Source organism: Balaenoptera musculus, chromosome 2, assembly GCF_009873245.2.
Source record: "Balaenoptera musculus isolate JJ_BM4_2016_0621 chromosome 2, mBalMus1.pri.v3, whole genome shotgun sequence".
Classification (NCBI taxonomy): domain Eukaryota; kingdom Metazoa; phylum Chordata; class Mammalia; order Artiodactyla; family Balaenopteridae; genus Balaenoptera; species Balaenoptera musculus.
In genome coordinates, this window is record NC_045786.1 from 58,154,396 (window position 1) to 58,169,827 (window position 15,432).

Consider the following 15,432-nt stretch of genomic DNA (forward strand, 5'->3'; position numbering starts at 1 on the left):
TAAGTGTGTGGGTTGATTTCTGGGCTCCCTATTCTGTTCCTTGAGGTATGTGTCTGTTTTTGTGCCAGTACCATAGTGTTTTGATTACTGCAACTTGGTAGCATGGTCTGAAGTCAGGGAGCATAATACCTCCAGCTCTGTTCTTCTTTCTCATGATTGTTTTGGCTATTTGGGGTCTTTTGTGTTTCCATACACCTTTTAAAATTATTTATTCTAGCTCTGTCAAAAATGCCATTGGCATTTTGATAGGGATTACATTGAATCTGTAGATTGCCTTGGGTAGTATGGTCATTTTAACAATATTAAGCCTTCAAATCCATTAACATGGTATATATCTTTTCATCTGTTTATGTCAACTTCAATTTCTTTCATCAGTTTCTTAGAGTTTTCTGAGTATAGGTCTTTTACCTTCTTAGTTAGATTTATTCTTAGGTATTTTATTTTATTTATTGATGTGATTGTAAATTGGATTGTTCCTTAATTTCTCTGACAGTTTGTTGTTTGTGTATAGAAATGCAACAGATTTCTGTATATTAATTTTGTGTCCTGAAACTTGACTGAATTCATTGATAAGCTGTAGTAGTTTTTTGGTGGTGTCTTTCAGATTTTCTATGTATAGTATCATATCGTCTGCAGACAGTGACAGTTTTACTTCTTCCTTACCAATTTGGATTCATTTCTTTTTCTTGTCTGATTGCTGTGCCTAGGACTTCCAATACTATGTTGAATAAAAGTGGTGAGACTGGGCATCCTTGTCTTGTTCCTGGTCTTAGAGGAAATGCTTTCAGCTTTTCACTGTTGAGTATGTAATTAACTATGGGTTTGTCATATATGGTCATTTTTTATGTTGAGGTATGTTCCCTCTATACCCACTTTGTGGAGAGTTTTTATTATAAATCGATGTTGAATTTTGCCAAAAGTTTTTTCTGCATCTATTGAGATGATCATATGATTTTTATTCCTCAGTTTGTTAATGTGGTGTATCACACTGATTGATTTGTGGATACTGAACCATCTGTGCTTCCCTGGATAATTTCCACTTGAACATGGTTTATGATCTTTTTAATGTATTGTTGGATTTGGTTTGCTAATATTTTGAGGATTTTTGCATCTATGTTCATCAGTGTTACTGGCCTGTATTTCCTTTTTCTTGTGATATATTTGTCTGGTTTTGGTAACAGGGTGATGTGGGCCTTGTAGAATGAGTTCAGAAGCATTCCTTCCTCTGTAACTTTCTGGAAGTTTGAGAAGCATAGATGTTAACTCTTCTCTAAATGTTTGGTAGAATTCACCTGTGAAGCCGTCTGGTCCTGGACTTTTGTTTTTTGGGAGGTTTTAAAATTCCTGATTCAATTTCATTACTAGTAATTGATCTGTTCTTATTTTCTAGTTCTTCCTGGTTCAGTCTTGGAAGACAGTACATATCTAGGAGATTGTCCATTTCTTCTGTCCAGTTTATTGGCATATAGTTGTTTGTAGTAATCTCTTATGATTTTTTTTTAATTAATTTATTTATTTTGGCTACATTGGGTCTTCGTTGCTGCGTGCGGGGCTTTCTCTAGTTGCGGTGAGCGGGGGCTACTCTTCGTTGCGTTGCACGGGCTTCTCATTGCAGTGGCTTCTCTTGTTGCATGCAGAGCACAGGCTCTAGGTGCGTGGGCTTCAGTAGTTGTGGCATGCGGGCTCAGTAGTTGTGGCTCGCAGGCTCTAGAGCGCAGTCTCAGTAGTTGTGGCGCATGGGCTTAGTTGCTCTGAGGCATGTGGGATCTTCCCAGACCAGGGCTCAAACCCGTGTCCCCTGCATTGGCAGGTGGATTCTTAACCACTGCACCACCAGGGAAGCCCTCTTATGATCTTTTATATTTCTGTGGTGCTGGCTGTAACTTCTCTGCTTTCATTTCTGATTTTATTGATTTGTGCTCTGTTTTTTTTTTTTTCCTTGATGTATCTGGCTAAAGGTTTATCAATTTTGTTTATCTTCAAAGAACCAGCTCTTGGTATCACTGATTTTTTCTATTTTTTTTTTAACACCCTGTTTCATTTATTTCTGTTCTTATCTTTGTGATTTCTTTCTTTCTATGAATTTTGGGTTTTGTTTGTTCTTTTTGTAGTTCCTTTAGGTGTATGGATAGGTTGTTTGTTTGAGATTTTTCTTGTTTCCTGAGGTAAGCTTGTATCACTATAAACTTCCCTCTTAGAACTGCTTTTGCTGTGTCCCATAGATTTTGGATTGCTGTATTTTTGTTTTCATTTGTCTTCAGGTATTTTAAAATTTCTTCTTTGATTTCTTTACTGATCCATTGGTTGTTTAGTAGCACACTGTCTAGCCTCACCTGTGTAATTTTTGCAGTTTTTTCTTGTAGTTGATTTCTAGTCTCATAGCGTTGTGGTTGGAAATGATGCTTGATATGATTTCAAATTTCTTAAATTTACTGAGGCTTGTTTTGTGGCCTAGGATGTGATCTATCCTGGATAATGTTCCATGCGCACTTTAAAAGAACGTGTATTCTGCTGCTTTTGGATGGAATCTTCTTTATATATCTATTAAGTCCATTTGGTCTAATGTGTTATTTAAGGCCAGTGCTTCCTTATTGATTTTCTGTCTGGATGATTTGTCAATTGATATAAATGGGGTGTTAAAGTCCCCTACTATTATTGTGTTACTGACAATTTCTCCCTTTATGTCTGTTAATATTTGCTCTATGTTTTTAGATGCATCTATCTTGTGTGCATATATATTTACAATTGTTATATCTTCTTCTTCGATTGATCCCTGATCATTATGTAATGTTTAAGAGTGTTTTGTTTAATTTCTGCAAATTTGTGAATTTTCTAGTTTTACTTCTATTATTGATTTCTTACTTCATCCCATTATGGTCAGAGAAGATATTTTGTATGATGTCTATCTTTTAAAATCGACTAAAACTTAATTAGTGGCCTAACATGGTATTCTATCCTGGAAAATGTCCCATATACACTCGAGAAGAATGTGTATTTTGCTTTGGGGTAGAATGTTCAGGAGGGGCATTATTCTCTCACATGGGCCTATTCATTCATGATTCATTAATTCAACAAATATTCACTGAGGACCTACTCTGTGCAAGCACTTTTCTAGGCACTGGGATTCAGCAGTAAAATCTATGTTCTCTTTCTCATAAAACTTACATTTTAGTGTATGAGATACAATGAACAAATAAACAAGTATCACATGTAATATATAGTATGTCAGGTGTTCTAAGTACTGTAGAAGAGCAGGGGATATGGGTAGGGAATGAAGATGTAGGGGTGTGTGTGTTTGTGTGTGTGTGTGATGCTATTTTATATAGGGTGGTTGGGAAACCCTTTCTAAAGTGTTATTTAAGCAGAATTCTACAGAAAGTAAGGAAAGAAGCCATGTGGATACCTGAGGCAAGGGTGTTTTTAGGCAGAGGAGCAGCAAGTTCCAAGGCTTGGAGCCAGGAGCATGCATGACATATTCAAGAAACAGCAAGAAGGCCAGTGTGGCTACAGCTGGTTAAGCAAAGTGGAGGAACCACGGGGGATGAGGTCAGAGATGAAACAGGAAGACGATCAGGTAGGGGCTTGTAGAGCATTGTAAGGACATTATAAGGGTTTTACTGAATGAGACGGAAATCCATTGTAAGGTTTTGAGCAGAGGGGTGATATAATATGACTGGTTTAAAAATAATCACTATAGCTAATTGGTTGAAAAGTTGTTAGAAGAGCCAAGACAGAAGCAGAGAGGCCAATTAAGAGACTGTTTCAATCATCCAAGTGAGAGATCATGGTGGATGAACCAGGATGGTAGTCATGCATGTGGTAAGAAGTGGCTGGATTCTGAAAAATATTCAGAAGGGAAAGCCAATAGGATTTCCTGATAGCATGAATGTGGGGGTGAGAAAAAGAGGAGTAAAAAATGGCTCAGTCGTTTTTTTTGCCTGAGTAATTGAAAGAATGTGGCTGCCATTTACAGAAATGGGAAAGACAGTGGATAGAGCATGTCTGGGGAGGAAAATGAGGAGTTCAGCTTTAAACTTGTTAAATTCAAGATGCCTATTAGACACCTAAGTGAAGATACTGAATCAGAAGTTGGATAAAATGAGCTTCCCAAGGGTAGGGAATTTTGTCTGTCTCCAGGGCTTAGAACAGTATCTGACACAAAATAGCCACTCAATAGACATTTGTTGAATAAATGAATAAATATACAAGTCTGAGTTCAGAGGAGTGATCTGGGCTTGAGATATTTGGGAGTCATCAACACACAGATGGTATTTAAAGCCAGCTCATCTAGTGAGTGAACATAGATTAGTCTGAGAATTGAGCCTTGGGATACTCCAAAGTGTAGAAGTTGGGGAGATGAGAATAAATCATTAAATGAAGCTGAAAAATGAAACCAGTGGGGTAGGAGGAAAAGCAGGGAAGTGTGGTGCCCTAGAAGCAAAGTGAAGATAGTTTCAAGGAGGAGGAAGTAAAAAGTAAAAAAGTTTAATTAAAAATAAATGAGGACTAAAAAAGGATGAAATTTATAGAAATGACTATTAAATCCTAGTTTTAGATTTAAAAACTAACTGCATATGTTTAGGATGCGAAGAAGGTAAGTGACAGGGGACTGGAATATAGCTTTCAATGATAAGTGGGGGAAAAAGACTTAGCAAATTAGCTTCCTATCCATTCAAACGAAGAAACAGTCTTGCTTCATTACCCATGAATATAATTCAATTTTGACTGAGCTAACAGGAGTAAAACGTACACAATCAGAAAGGTTTATCCTGATCCACTGCAATGAACAACTACTCTGGAAGTACTGGTTCTAGCACTGGGTATGGCACTACATTCAGGACACTGATGTATCAGAAAGTTCCCAAGGAAAGTGATTTGTGTGGTAAAACTATGTGGAAACAATGTCACCTGAGGTACATTTGAAGGGACTGGGAAATTTATTTCAGAACTGGAGGATATAAAGGTTATCTTCAAACTGAAGAGGTATTACACCATTATTTATGACCCCAGAGGAGAGATGCTACCCGAAAGCAGATATTAGATAAACTTACAGAAAATTTTCTAACAATCAGAACACCCAAAAGTTAAATGGGCTGTTGGTGAGGTATTACATTCTTAACTATTCTGCAATCAGTGGAGGAATACATTCACTGAAGTCACAGAGGGCACTCAAAACTCAGCTGGGCATTGGACAGGATGATGTCTAAGATTCTGTCCAGTTCTGGGGTGTTATAACAGGTGTGAATCTACTTCAAAAATTATAGTCTCCTACACAGACAGACACACGCGCACACACACACACCCCCTATATTTTATGTATACAGTAGAGGGAGAAAATAGCTTGTTTAATGCAGATCTAATTTGGAGCCCTGTTGAAGGGAATGAGGATGACTTAGTGGAGATATGAGAGCAAGAGAGAACTCAAGGTGGAAAAGATACATGTGTAAGCACTATAAGACAGTCTGGACATTTGGTTAGAGAAGAGGAAAAATATAGGGGAAATTAAATAGTGAGAATATTAGGTAGAGTGAGGCTGGCTGATTACTTGGGAGGATTTTCAATGTACCTGGTTATTAGTTTCAGTTGCATTCAAAGAGGAACTTTTGAGAAGGAAACCTTTCTGGGAAGAGAAGTGATAGATGATGAAAACAGAGAGACATTCTTGTTGTTGGAGATCAACAACCTAGAACATGCTTGAGAAAGAGGAAGACCAAGAGGACACCAATGAGAATGGAAGGTAAAGGGTGAGGCCCCTAAGAAGAAACTGTGGTCTCTGGCAGAGGTCTGGGAGGAGGACCAAGAAAGTGGAAGATAAAGACAGTCTGGGGACAACCAAAGGTGAATGGAGAAAGGGCAGGGAGGAGTCCAAAATGTGAGAATGCGGCAGCTCTGGATGACTGACAACAGTATATGGTCCTAGATCTTGGAACTACAGACTAGGACTGTTATACAAGAATGCTTCTCAGATGGGACATTTCTGACCTCTCTATCTTCAGTTTTCTCATTATCACTGTAAAACACAAAAGGGCCCTGTGCTGATTTTGGCTAGTTCAGCTGATATTTTGGGCTTCTCTTATCTTTAGTATTTGGCAGTTAGGCTGAAGGAGCTCTGCCAGAGGCTCTGCTGTGTTGCCAAATGAAAGCAATTACTTCTTCTGGGTGAGTAACTGGGAGGAAAAAACTGTCATATCTGGGCTGCGTGATACGGTACCCTCCTAATTAATCTTTCCTACTTCCACTCTTGCCCCTATAATCCATTCTATACAGAGTAAAAATCCACTACTTTTTAAGTAATCAGATCATGCTGCTCTCCTGCTTAAAATCCTCCAGTGGCTTCCTATCACACTTAGAATAAAACCCAAACTTCCACTCTCTCTGTCCTGATCTCTTGGCCTCCAGCACACTGCCTTCTATGTTTATGGTACACACCCACTTCAGATATTTGGGAGTCATCAACCTCCTATTCTGCTCAACTAGAATATTCTTCCCTCCAATCTTTACAGAGTTGGCTCCTTCTTAGCTCAGTGTCATCTTCCCAGAGAGGCCTTCCCTGACCACTCACCCAAATCACTCTGCTATATTACCCTGCTTTATTTTCTCGTATCATTATCACTAGCTAAAATTATCTTATTCATTTACTGGTTTATCATCTTTTTCTCCTGTTAGACTGTGAGCTCCATAGAGTGAGTATTTTGTTCACCACTGGATCCCTAATATCTCGACAAGTGTCTGGCACATATCAAGTGCTCAGTAAACAGTAATTAATAAAGATTTGCTAAAGCAATGGAAGGAAGAGAGAGAGAACTGGTCTCAGAAAGGTATGCCAAAGGCATGAAGGCCTTGGACGTCTCCTTCTTACCTTAAGGGAGGAAGAACGTGAGACATAGGCACCTCTTCTTCCTATGCTAAGAGTAAGCCCAGGAAATGGGGCTCTGGCATAGGTCGATGGTGCACATCAGTATTTGCTAATGCTGCCAGTCATAGCTATTTACCGACTTCTTATTTTGTTTCTAGCCTGGTGCTAGGTGCCTGAAGGAGAGCTGCTAGGATATTTAGTCTTTCTCCTTAGGGAAACCTTTTCATTTGAAGACACAAAACATATACTCAGGACAAAGGAACTAGTGAATTAGAAGTAGACAAATATCAAGTCATAGGTATAAATAACAGGTGTCATCTCATGTTTCTGTGGCAAGCATCGTTTTGATTTAATTGCATAGGACTGGATTGGATTCTGAAAGACAGAAGTGAAAGATAATAAAGGTTTGAGGTCTTAAAATCTGTTCATATTACTACAATCATGAGCAGAATAAGGTAATCAGGAGGAAAAGCCAACTTTGGATGAAAGCCAATGAGCTTAGAATCTGACGTATTAAATATAAGTTCCTGGTAGAAACTGCCAGTAGGAATTCCAAGAGGAAATGTCTATCAGGGCCTTGTTTATGAATATGGTTTATGCCTTAACTTTACTTGCTTCTGGCTTCATTTACTTTTCCCTACCTATTTTCTTTTATTCTAATTTTTTTCATCTATTTTTTTTAAAATAAGAAGACATATATACTTCTGTAAGCCATCTCAAATCTTTTTGGAACAGGGTGGGGTATAATAAATATATATAAAAAAGCACCTTGGGCAGAAGGTTAGGGTGACAGACATGTTAGTCACCATTTGCCCCAACTCTGTGAAGAAGAATTGTCAAATTCATGTTTATAATGTGAGGAAACAGGCACTGAGAAGCTAAAGAATCTGTCACTGGTCACAGAGCTAGGAGAGCAGGAACTGCATTCACATTTTTCTGACTCCCAAACCTGGGCTCTTCAATACAACAGTACAAAAGGATTTTCCTTTTGAGATCCTGACCCCCAAAGTCCTAGAGCCAGTGGGAGTTCAACTGCAAGTGTACACCAGACATATTCTGCTATCCTAAGTCTGGTGAGCCTGCATATGTATTGGCAGACTACCTTCATCACACCCTCTCCCCTCTGGGAGTAGTAAGTCAGTGAAGCCTGCCCCTAAATGCTGGCCCTGTGGGCTAAGGCCCAGGCAGCTCCCTTTCTCTGGCATAGTGCCTAGCACATAGTAGACACACAGTTTGAATTGCAGCAATGAAGTGATCATCTTTCTGTCCCTACAAGTCAACTAAGACTTTATTACCAGCTGGGATAGATCTTTCAGAAATCTCTGTACTAGCATTTGCCCAGTTGTGAATATAGAGACAGCCCAGAGGTTCCTGTTCCTGTATTCTTCTCACTTTCCAGACCTGAAGGATTCGGACAATCACTCTTCCTTATCAGTCTAGAGGCTGTTATGCTCCCTTGGACAGTGTGAGGATTGCTGGGAGATAACTCATGAGGAGCCCTTAGCCTGGGGCACATAAACAGTATTCAACAAATGTTATTTCCTTTAGTTACACTTGCTTAGTCCTATTATGTTTACTTCATTCCCCATCTCCCAACACCAGCAAGCCTTTTGTCCGAGGACAGTGGCTAAAGATGCCAAGAGAAATGATTATACCAAGTATGAGACTGCAGAGAGGAAAGAATACAGATGAGAACAGGATACTGGGAACACATTTATCTCTAGGGTAGGTTGGAATGTGGAAGACTCTATTTTTCAAACATAACCATAGCAATATTTCTGGTACAATACGCTCTTCCAGAACCTTTATACTGCCCATGAAGAGACGGAGTCTACTTCTCCTCCCTTTGAAGCTGAATGGGACTCTGTGGCTGCCTTGCTGAACAGAATTCAGTGGAGGGGATGAAGCTGCATGACTCTCGAGGCTAGGTCATAAAAGGTGACATGGTTTCCACCTAGCTCTCTCACTTGTCAGGATGCTCCTCCTTTGAAGCTGCACCATGCTGTGCAGCCCAAATTAGCCTGTGCAGAGGGACCACATGGAAAGGTCCCTAACAAACAGGTAGCGTGAACTACAGTCATGTGTGAACAAGCACACAGATGATTCCAACCTCCAGCCTTCAAGTCTTCCAACTGAGGCCTAGACACTGTGGAACAAAGATGAGCCATTCTCCCTGTATCCTGGTAGAATTCCTGACATACAGAATCTGTGAGATTAACAGATTGTTGTTTTATGCCACTAAGTTTTGGGGTAATTTGTTACACAACCATAGTAACTGGAACAAGAATGAAAGCAAAGGAGAATATGTGGTACGGTGAGACGGGAGAACTGTAGGGAGAAGAGTGGGGTTAGAATAATCTATATGTTGCCAAGGAGAAAATAGGACTAGTACTAGTAGGTAGCATTAGGGAGACGGATTACAGCTTGGTATAAGGAGAGGCTTTTAAAGCATTAAAACTGATCAATGACAGAATAGGCTCCCCTGGTAAATAATAAGTTCCCTGTCAATGAAGATACTCAAATGTAAACTGAAAGAAGTTATTGAAGAGCTACAAATCTGAACAGAAGACTGGATTAAGGTGACTTTAAGGTTCCTTCCAGTCAATGGAACATGACAGCAGATTAGTTCTGGGGTACAAGGAAGACGGATGAGAGAGAGATGACATCTGGAGCCTGATGCCCGAGAGACCAGTGATACCATACATAAAAAGAGAGACTATGAGAGGATTTAAAAAGATTCTTCTTTTCCGTTCCTTTTGCCTCTTGGCCAGATGACTGTTAATGGTCTTTCCCACTTTCTACAGCCTCTCTCATACACTTTCACATGATAACTACCATGATAATGGTTTTTAGCATGTCATTGCCCTGATCAAAGGCTTTTAATGACACCACTGTCACCACCACATTCAGCAGATTGTTTTATATATCACACAGTATTTTTATATTTGTTACCTCATTTGAACATCATAACAGTCTGGTAGGCACTAAAATCACCACTACATACATCTCAAAATCCAGCCAAATTAAGTACTCTGTTCATTCTTCATGTTTTTTTCTGCTTTGATGTCTTTGCGTATGCTATTTTCTTTGTCTATGTTTTTCTCAACTCTAAATGTTCCAACCCTTTTTATCTTTCAAGGCCTAGATTAAATTTTAGTTGCTCTAGAAAACAGCTAATTCCTACAACTAAGAGTGATCTCTCCCTCCTCTGAAGTCCATCAATGATGATGTGATAATCCAATATTTATTAAGCATTTACTATGTGCCAGGCAGCATGCTAAGTGCTTTTTGTGTATTATCTTCTGTCCTCTGTATCACTCTCTGCCTTATACCATGGATATTTGTATATACCTCTTCTTTACTAGCTTACAAGGTCCTTGAGGACTTGATCAACATCTTAGTCATTTTTGTTTTCTCCCAAGCCTAGCACAGGGCCTGGCACAGAGCAAGCACTGTATAAATATTTGTCTAATGAATGAATGAATAATTCAGGCAGGCAGAGTTAAAGTTTACCTTTGCTTGAACAAATGGTTTTCAAGCACCCTTAAACACTTGAGAAGCACTCATTTATATCCACATAATTAATGGGCTAAATTACAAATCATTCTTATCTTTTTATGACACAGGTTTCCAGAGACCTTGGCTAGAACTCATTTTGTTAGTGTAGTTTACAGATGCGAAAATAAAAACCACAAATACACATAGTAACAAATTTCTTTTTGTGTAAAAATATTCTAGCATTCAGAATAGTGTTTTCCAACCAATCAGAATTAACTAAGTTTTACAAGCTCCTCTTTTTCTTCTCTGCAGTCATAAGGACTGTAAACTCTTTCACTTTGGATCCACTACTTCTTGGCCCTCTTGCTATAGTACTTTGCATAGTTATGAATCTAGAAATGATTGCTGATTAAGTGAAAGGTTTTGTGTTGGTTACAATTTATAATCACTCATTACTGTTCTGATCCTATTAGTTTGGCTAAGGAGCCAGCACCTTAAGGGGGACTCAGTGAGCCTCAGTCAATTATGGCAGTTGAGTCACTGCCCTGAGATTTGAAAACTATCCTTTTTTCCTTATTTCTTGCAGGCCCAAGAAGGGAAAACTGGTAACAGTTAAGGCCAAACAGTCATTTCTGAAAGTCCTATTACAGATTGTTGAATTTTGTTGAAGTGATTAAGAATTATAGCTTGTGAACAATTCACGTATTAAAATTGTAGCGTAATCCTAATATAAAAATCAATCTTTTCACCAGAAGATCACAATTTCGATTTTTACTTAAAGAAATGCAAGTTTACTGTTCAAAACCAAGCCTGGTACAAAAATAATCGGTCAGTACTTTTCTCCCCCATGCTGAAGCAGAGATTAACAGTGTAAATACTGACACCCAAATTGTCTTTCAGAAAACCTAGGTAAAAATTAGAAGATTAAGGGCACAACAGGAGGGCAGTGCAAAGGCAGACCTTCTATAATCACCATCACAAAGGCCGGCCACCGGCAGACTGCAAAGTGTTTACTCAAAGCCCCGTGCTATCAATTAGTGTACATAATTATCTCAGGGTCTGCCAGTTCACGAGAGGCAGTTTTTGAAGGTCTCTCTGGCCCCCCTTTGTCTTTTACTCCTGTTGGTCACAGAAGGGCTTTGAGGACAAGCCTTCCTCGGCGCTCAGGCTCTGGCTGGCTTCCCTTGGCAGCCCCAACAGGAATTACGTGAATTCCTCCAGTATAACAACAACCAAGCTACCTTTCTCCCCACACACGGCTTTGACCTTGTGCTGAGACTATTTAACACATGCAACAAAGTGCTTTCAACAGGTCATTGTAGTTTATAGTTTAAAAATATAATTTCCACGAAGAAACAGGAAGTATTGTAGCACAAAATGGGCTGTCAATATTAGAGGTAAACACATCAGAAGATGTAGGAAAAACTCCCTGTATTCCTGTAGCTTGGCAGTATTCAGGAAATGCTGGAAGACTGAAGGATGAGAGGAAGAACAGCAGACAGGGGTCATTCTTCTTGTCTCTCAGAGAAGCAGCTTACACTGATACTGCTAAGAATTTCCTAGGTAAATTAAGCCAGGAAACCACCCGAACCTGCTTTTGTAGCAAGGCCTACCAACAGAAATTTGCAGAGTAACTGAGGTTGGAGAAGGAAATTATATTGGGGAAAAAATAGATGAAGAATTCTTAAAAACCACTAAGGGTTAATCATTGATTTATTTAAAATCCAGTTGTATATGTACATAGAAATAATTATACTTCATTTTATGAGTGTGTGTATATACGTATAGAATAAGGTTTTATATATAAACTTCATACATACATACACACACACTTTGGTCTGTCTGGATAATCCTTAGGCATGTCTAGAATCATGGAAAACCACGTATATCCCCTAATTTGGAGACTATACCATCTGCCACTCAAAAATTTCAAGTCAGAAACTTGGGAGTCATTGCAGACTCCTCACTTCCTTTTACATCCCATACTATCAGCTCTATGCCGTTTCCCTTACATTTATTCTGTATCCTCAATGTATCTGCTCCTCTCTATTTCTACTGTCTCCACAGGCCCTCAACATTTCAAGAGCCTTTTTACTATTCCTTCTGCCTCTAGGCTCATGCCATTCCAGTCATTTCTATACTTTTCAGGAGTGATCATCGTATAACAGAAATTTGAACATGTATGGAGCTCACTGAATACCTCATCTCCTGCCACTCTTCACAGTCACCCTATTGTAAACTACATCAAACTGAACATGAGACAATGTCTTATATATCCATAACTCTTGGTTTGGGTTGCCCCCAAAGCAGTCCCTGAAACAAAGATATGGGTGTTAGTAGTTTATTTGTGAGGAAGTAGAGAAGGAAAAGAGGGTAGGGAGAAAAGTCAATCAAGTATGTGTTAATGAACAGGTTACCACTGGGTCCCTTTGAGAAACTGTACAGAACATACCTCAGGATTGTCCCACTGAGGGTTAGTGGAGCTGGGATATTACCCACCAATTTATTGTTGGAGAGTCACTCTTGGGGGTGTTAACTCCCTGGCACTTCTAGCAAACAGCTACTTGTTCAGTGAATATCCTCAGGCAGAGAAATACAGGAAGCCACTTGTAGGTGACCTCCTGATAGGCCACAGGCACCAATAACATCTACTATATCATGCAGTGCCCATATTATGCCCTTTCTCCCAAATGAATTCTTTACTCCACTTGTCTTCCTGGATCCTTTAAGATTTAGGCTATCGAAGCCCTTCTTGACCTCCTTTGGAAGTGCTTTACTTCCTTCTCTGTGCACATTCTCTTCTGTTGCAGCTATTATGTTGTAGCTATTAATTTGCAAGTCTGACTCCACACCAGACTCTGGGCTCCCTGACGGCAGTAACCTTAGTACTTAGCTTGGTGTCTGGCCCAAGGCAGATGTTCAGTTAATGTCTACTAGACAAGGACATGACTGTGTGTGTTAAAGAGAAGAGGATCCTGTTTTCCACATATGTAATTGAGAAAATTTTCAAAGAAACAAAACGTATGCTCCCATATTTTGAATAATATAAAGTCAAGTGTGTAGGAGGGAACACCAAGGGAGGAATCTTGGGTCCTAATTCAAGTTAGTTTGGCTCAGTTGCTTTCCCTATAAAAATGAGTGGCTATTAATGACCTTTAAACTTCTTTCAAGTTCCACAGATTTCAAGTGACTGAATCCATGTGTAAGTGAAAGCTGAAGACCACAAACTATACAACAACCACATATGGAAATGTTTATGCGTGTGATATTCATCTGGATTCAAGGAAAGGGTATAGGTGACAAAGACTTGAGACGCTGGCAGGTTTATAATGGTGTGTATACAAAAGAGTGAGTGTTGGAAGGGTCTCCTGGGTGACAGGATACCTCCCAGGGAGTGGCCTGGCTACTGCACAGGAGCTAGCTGGGCAGCGTGGCAGCCTCCAAGCTGGCAGGTGCCAATGCCCTGGATGGAGCCCTGTTACTGCTGCCAGCCTCTGGGCAGTGTGGGACCACCCGAACTTACTTAGGTCACAGACCTACAAATAGCCACTTCCTGAGTTCTCATCAAATCCCTGGAAGGTAGGCTCTGGCTACATTTCTAGAGGGAACAGACTAAGTGGAACACTGACTACAGGCCGTGCTTGGCTTCCTTGACACTCAGACAGTCTTAATCTTCCTAGAAATGTGAGTCGGGGTAGAGGGATTAGGCAAGAATAAGGAAGAATAGGTGGGTGTCGGGATCCTACGCATAACAGACTAACAAATGTTGAGGAAGTTCATTTCAGAAAACGAATTCTCTTTTAAAATATTCTGAATACAGACATTAGCATTGTGTGTACATTGAATACGGCTGGATAAGATTTCTTTAAGTAGCTAGACTTTATTAGTTTCAAATCATTAGTTTTCTTCTTGACAAATCCCTGATATATATATATAATTTGTATGCAGTGCTGTTTAGAATTTAAGTATAAGAAAATTGTTTTACTGAACATCCTCAATATGCCTGAGGGATGTGTCATATTTCTATCAGAAACACTAAGTCACTATTGCAAATGATTTTTACTTGGTAGGAGGGGAGAGAAAAGAACACGAGGCGGTTTATTCTGTCTCTCTTAGAGAATTATTGTTTTTGAGGACAGTCCACAGGGTGGGGTGAGGGGGTTTAAAGGGCCAACCAGGCCAGTAGTAGTCCCTGGCACACTGGCTAAAATGATGCCCATGGGTCATGTGTGACGTCAGGGGGCTACTGTTTTTGGATGGCTCCTTTCTCTTATTCATGGAGATACCTTGGAAGGACAAAGGGGAAAATAAAGAACCTAGGAGGCTATAATTGAAAGCATGTGATGGTCAGGGCACTGTGAAGCTGTGCCGTGTTGCGCTGAGGGCCTGACTAGATTTGGTCTAGGCTTTGTCACTGACTTGCTGACTCAAGGAGAATCACTTGATTCCTCTGGATCTCAGTGGAAGAGGGACTGGATGACTTCTAAGGTCTCTTGTAGAAATTATAGTTACGTTTATGACACCAACAAGAAAAATAGGCTCTGACAGGAGCATGTAGCCAGGGAAAATGAGAAATATTAGACAAGTCTCAATATGGGAAACCAATAAGGACAGAGGTAGCACAAAGAGGAAAACAGCCCAAGATGACCATGTACATCCCTATGAAATGACTCCAAAATGAGCAAAGTCCAAGAGATGTTTCAAAAGTTGACTCCAGACTGACGTCAAGTAGAGGCCTTACCTTCCGGTGACCGCAAAGCACAGCGTGCACATTCCGTGTAAGAGCCCTGCGGCATGCTGCAGAAATGTGGCCATTTTGGGATTCTCATCCACTGGGCCTTGCACCGAGAGGAAGCAGCCACAAAGCTTATCGATCAGACCAATGTTCACCACGTAGCTAGATGTGGGGAGAAATGTGTGTTATCAGTCTGCATAGTCTGGCAACATCTTCACCTTCAAAGATAAATCTTAACAAACACAGGCTTAGACCCTTCAAACAAGCAAACACAACACACACAGGTTTGGGTACAGCATCTTAAATAACAATTTCCTTAGATTTAGTCCTGAATAATCAGCTA

The 15,432-nt window shown here is 39.9% G+C and overlaps 1 protein-coding gene across 3 annotated transcripts in view; it reads right to left on the reverse strand.

The window, feature by feature from the left end:
* Nucleotides 1-15,432, reverse strand: part of SCAPER (S-phase cyclin A associated protein in the ER) — a 475,492-nt gene that overhangs the window by 48,987 nt on the left and 411,073 nt on the right. For all 3 annotated transcript variants that reach the window (XM_036843858.1, XM_036843856.1, XM_036843857.1), the window contains one exon: nucleotides 15,096-15,251. In XM_036843858.1, the coding sequence (XP_036699753.1) occupies nucleotides 15,096-15,251 (156 nt within the window). The remainder of the gene's footprint in view (nucleotides 1-15,095; nucleotides 15,252-15,432) is intronic.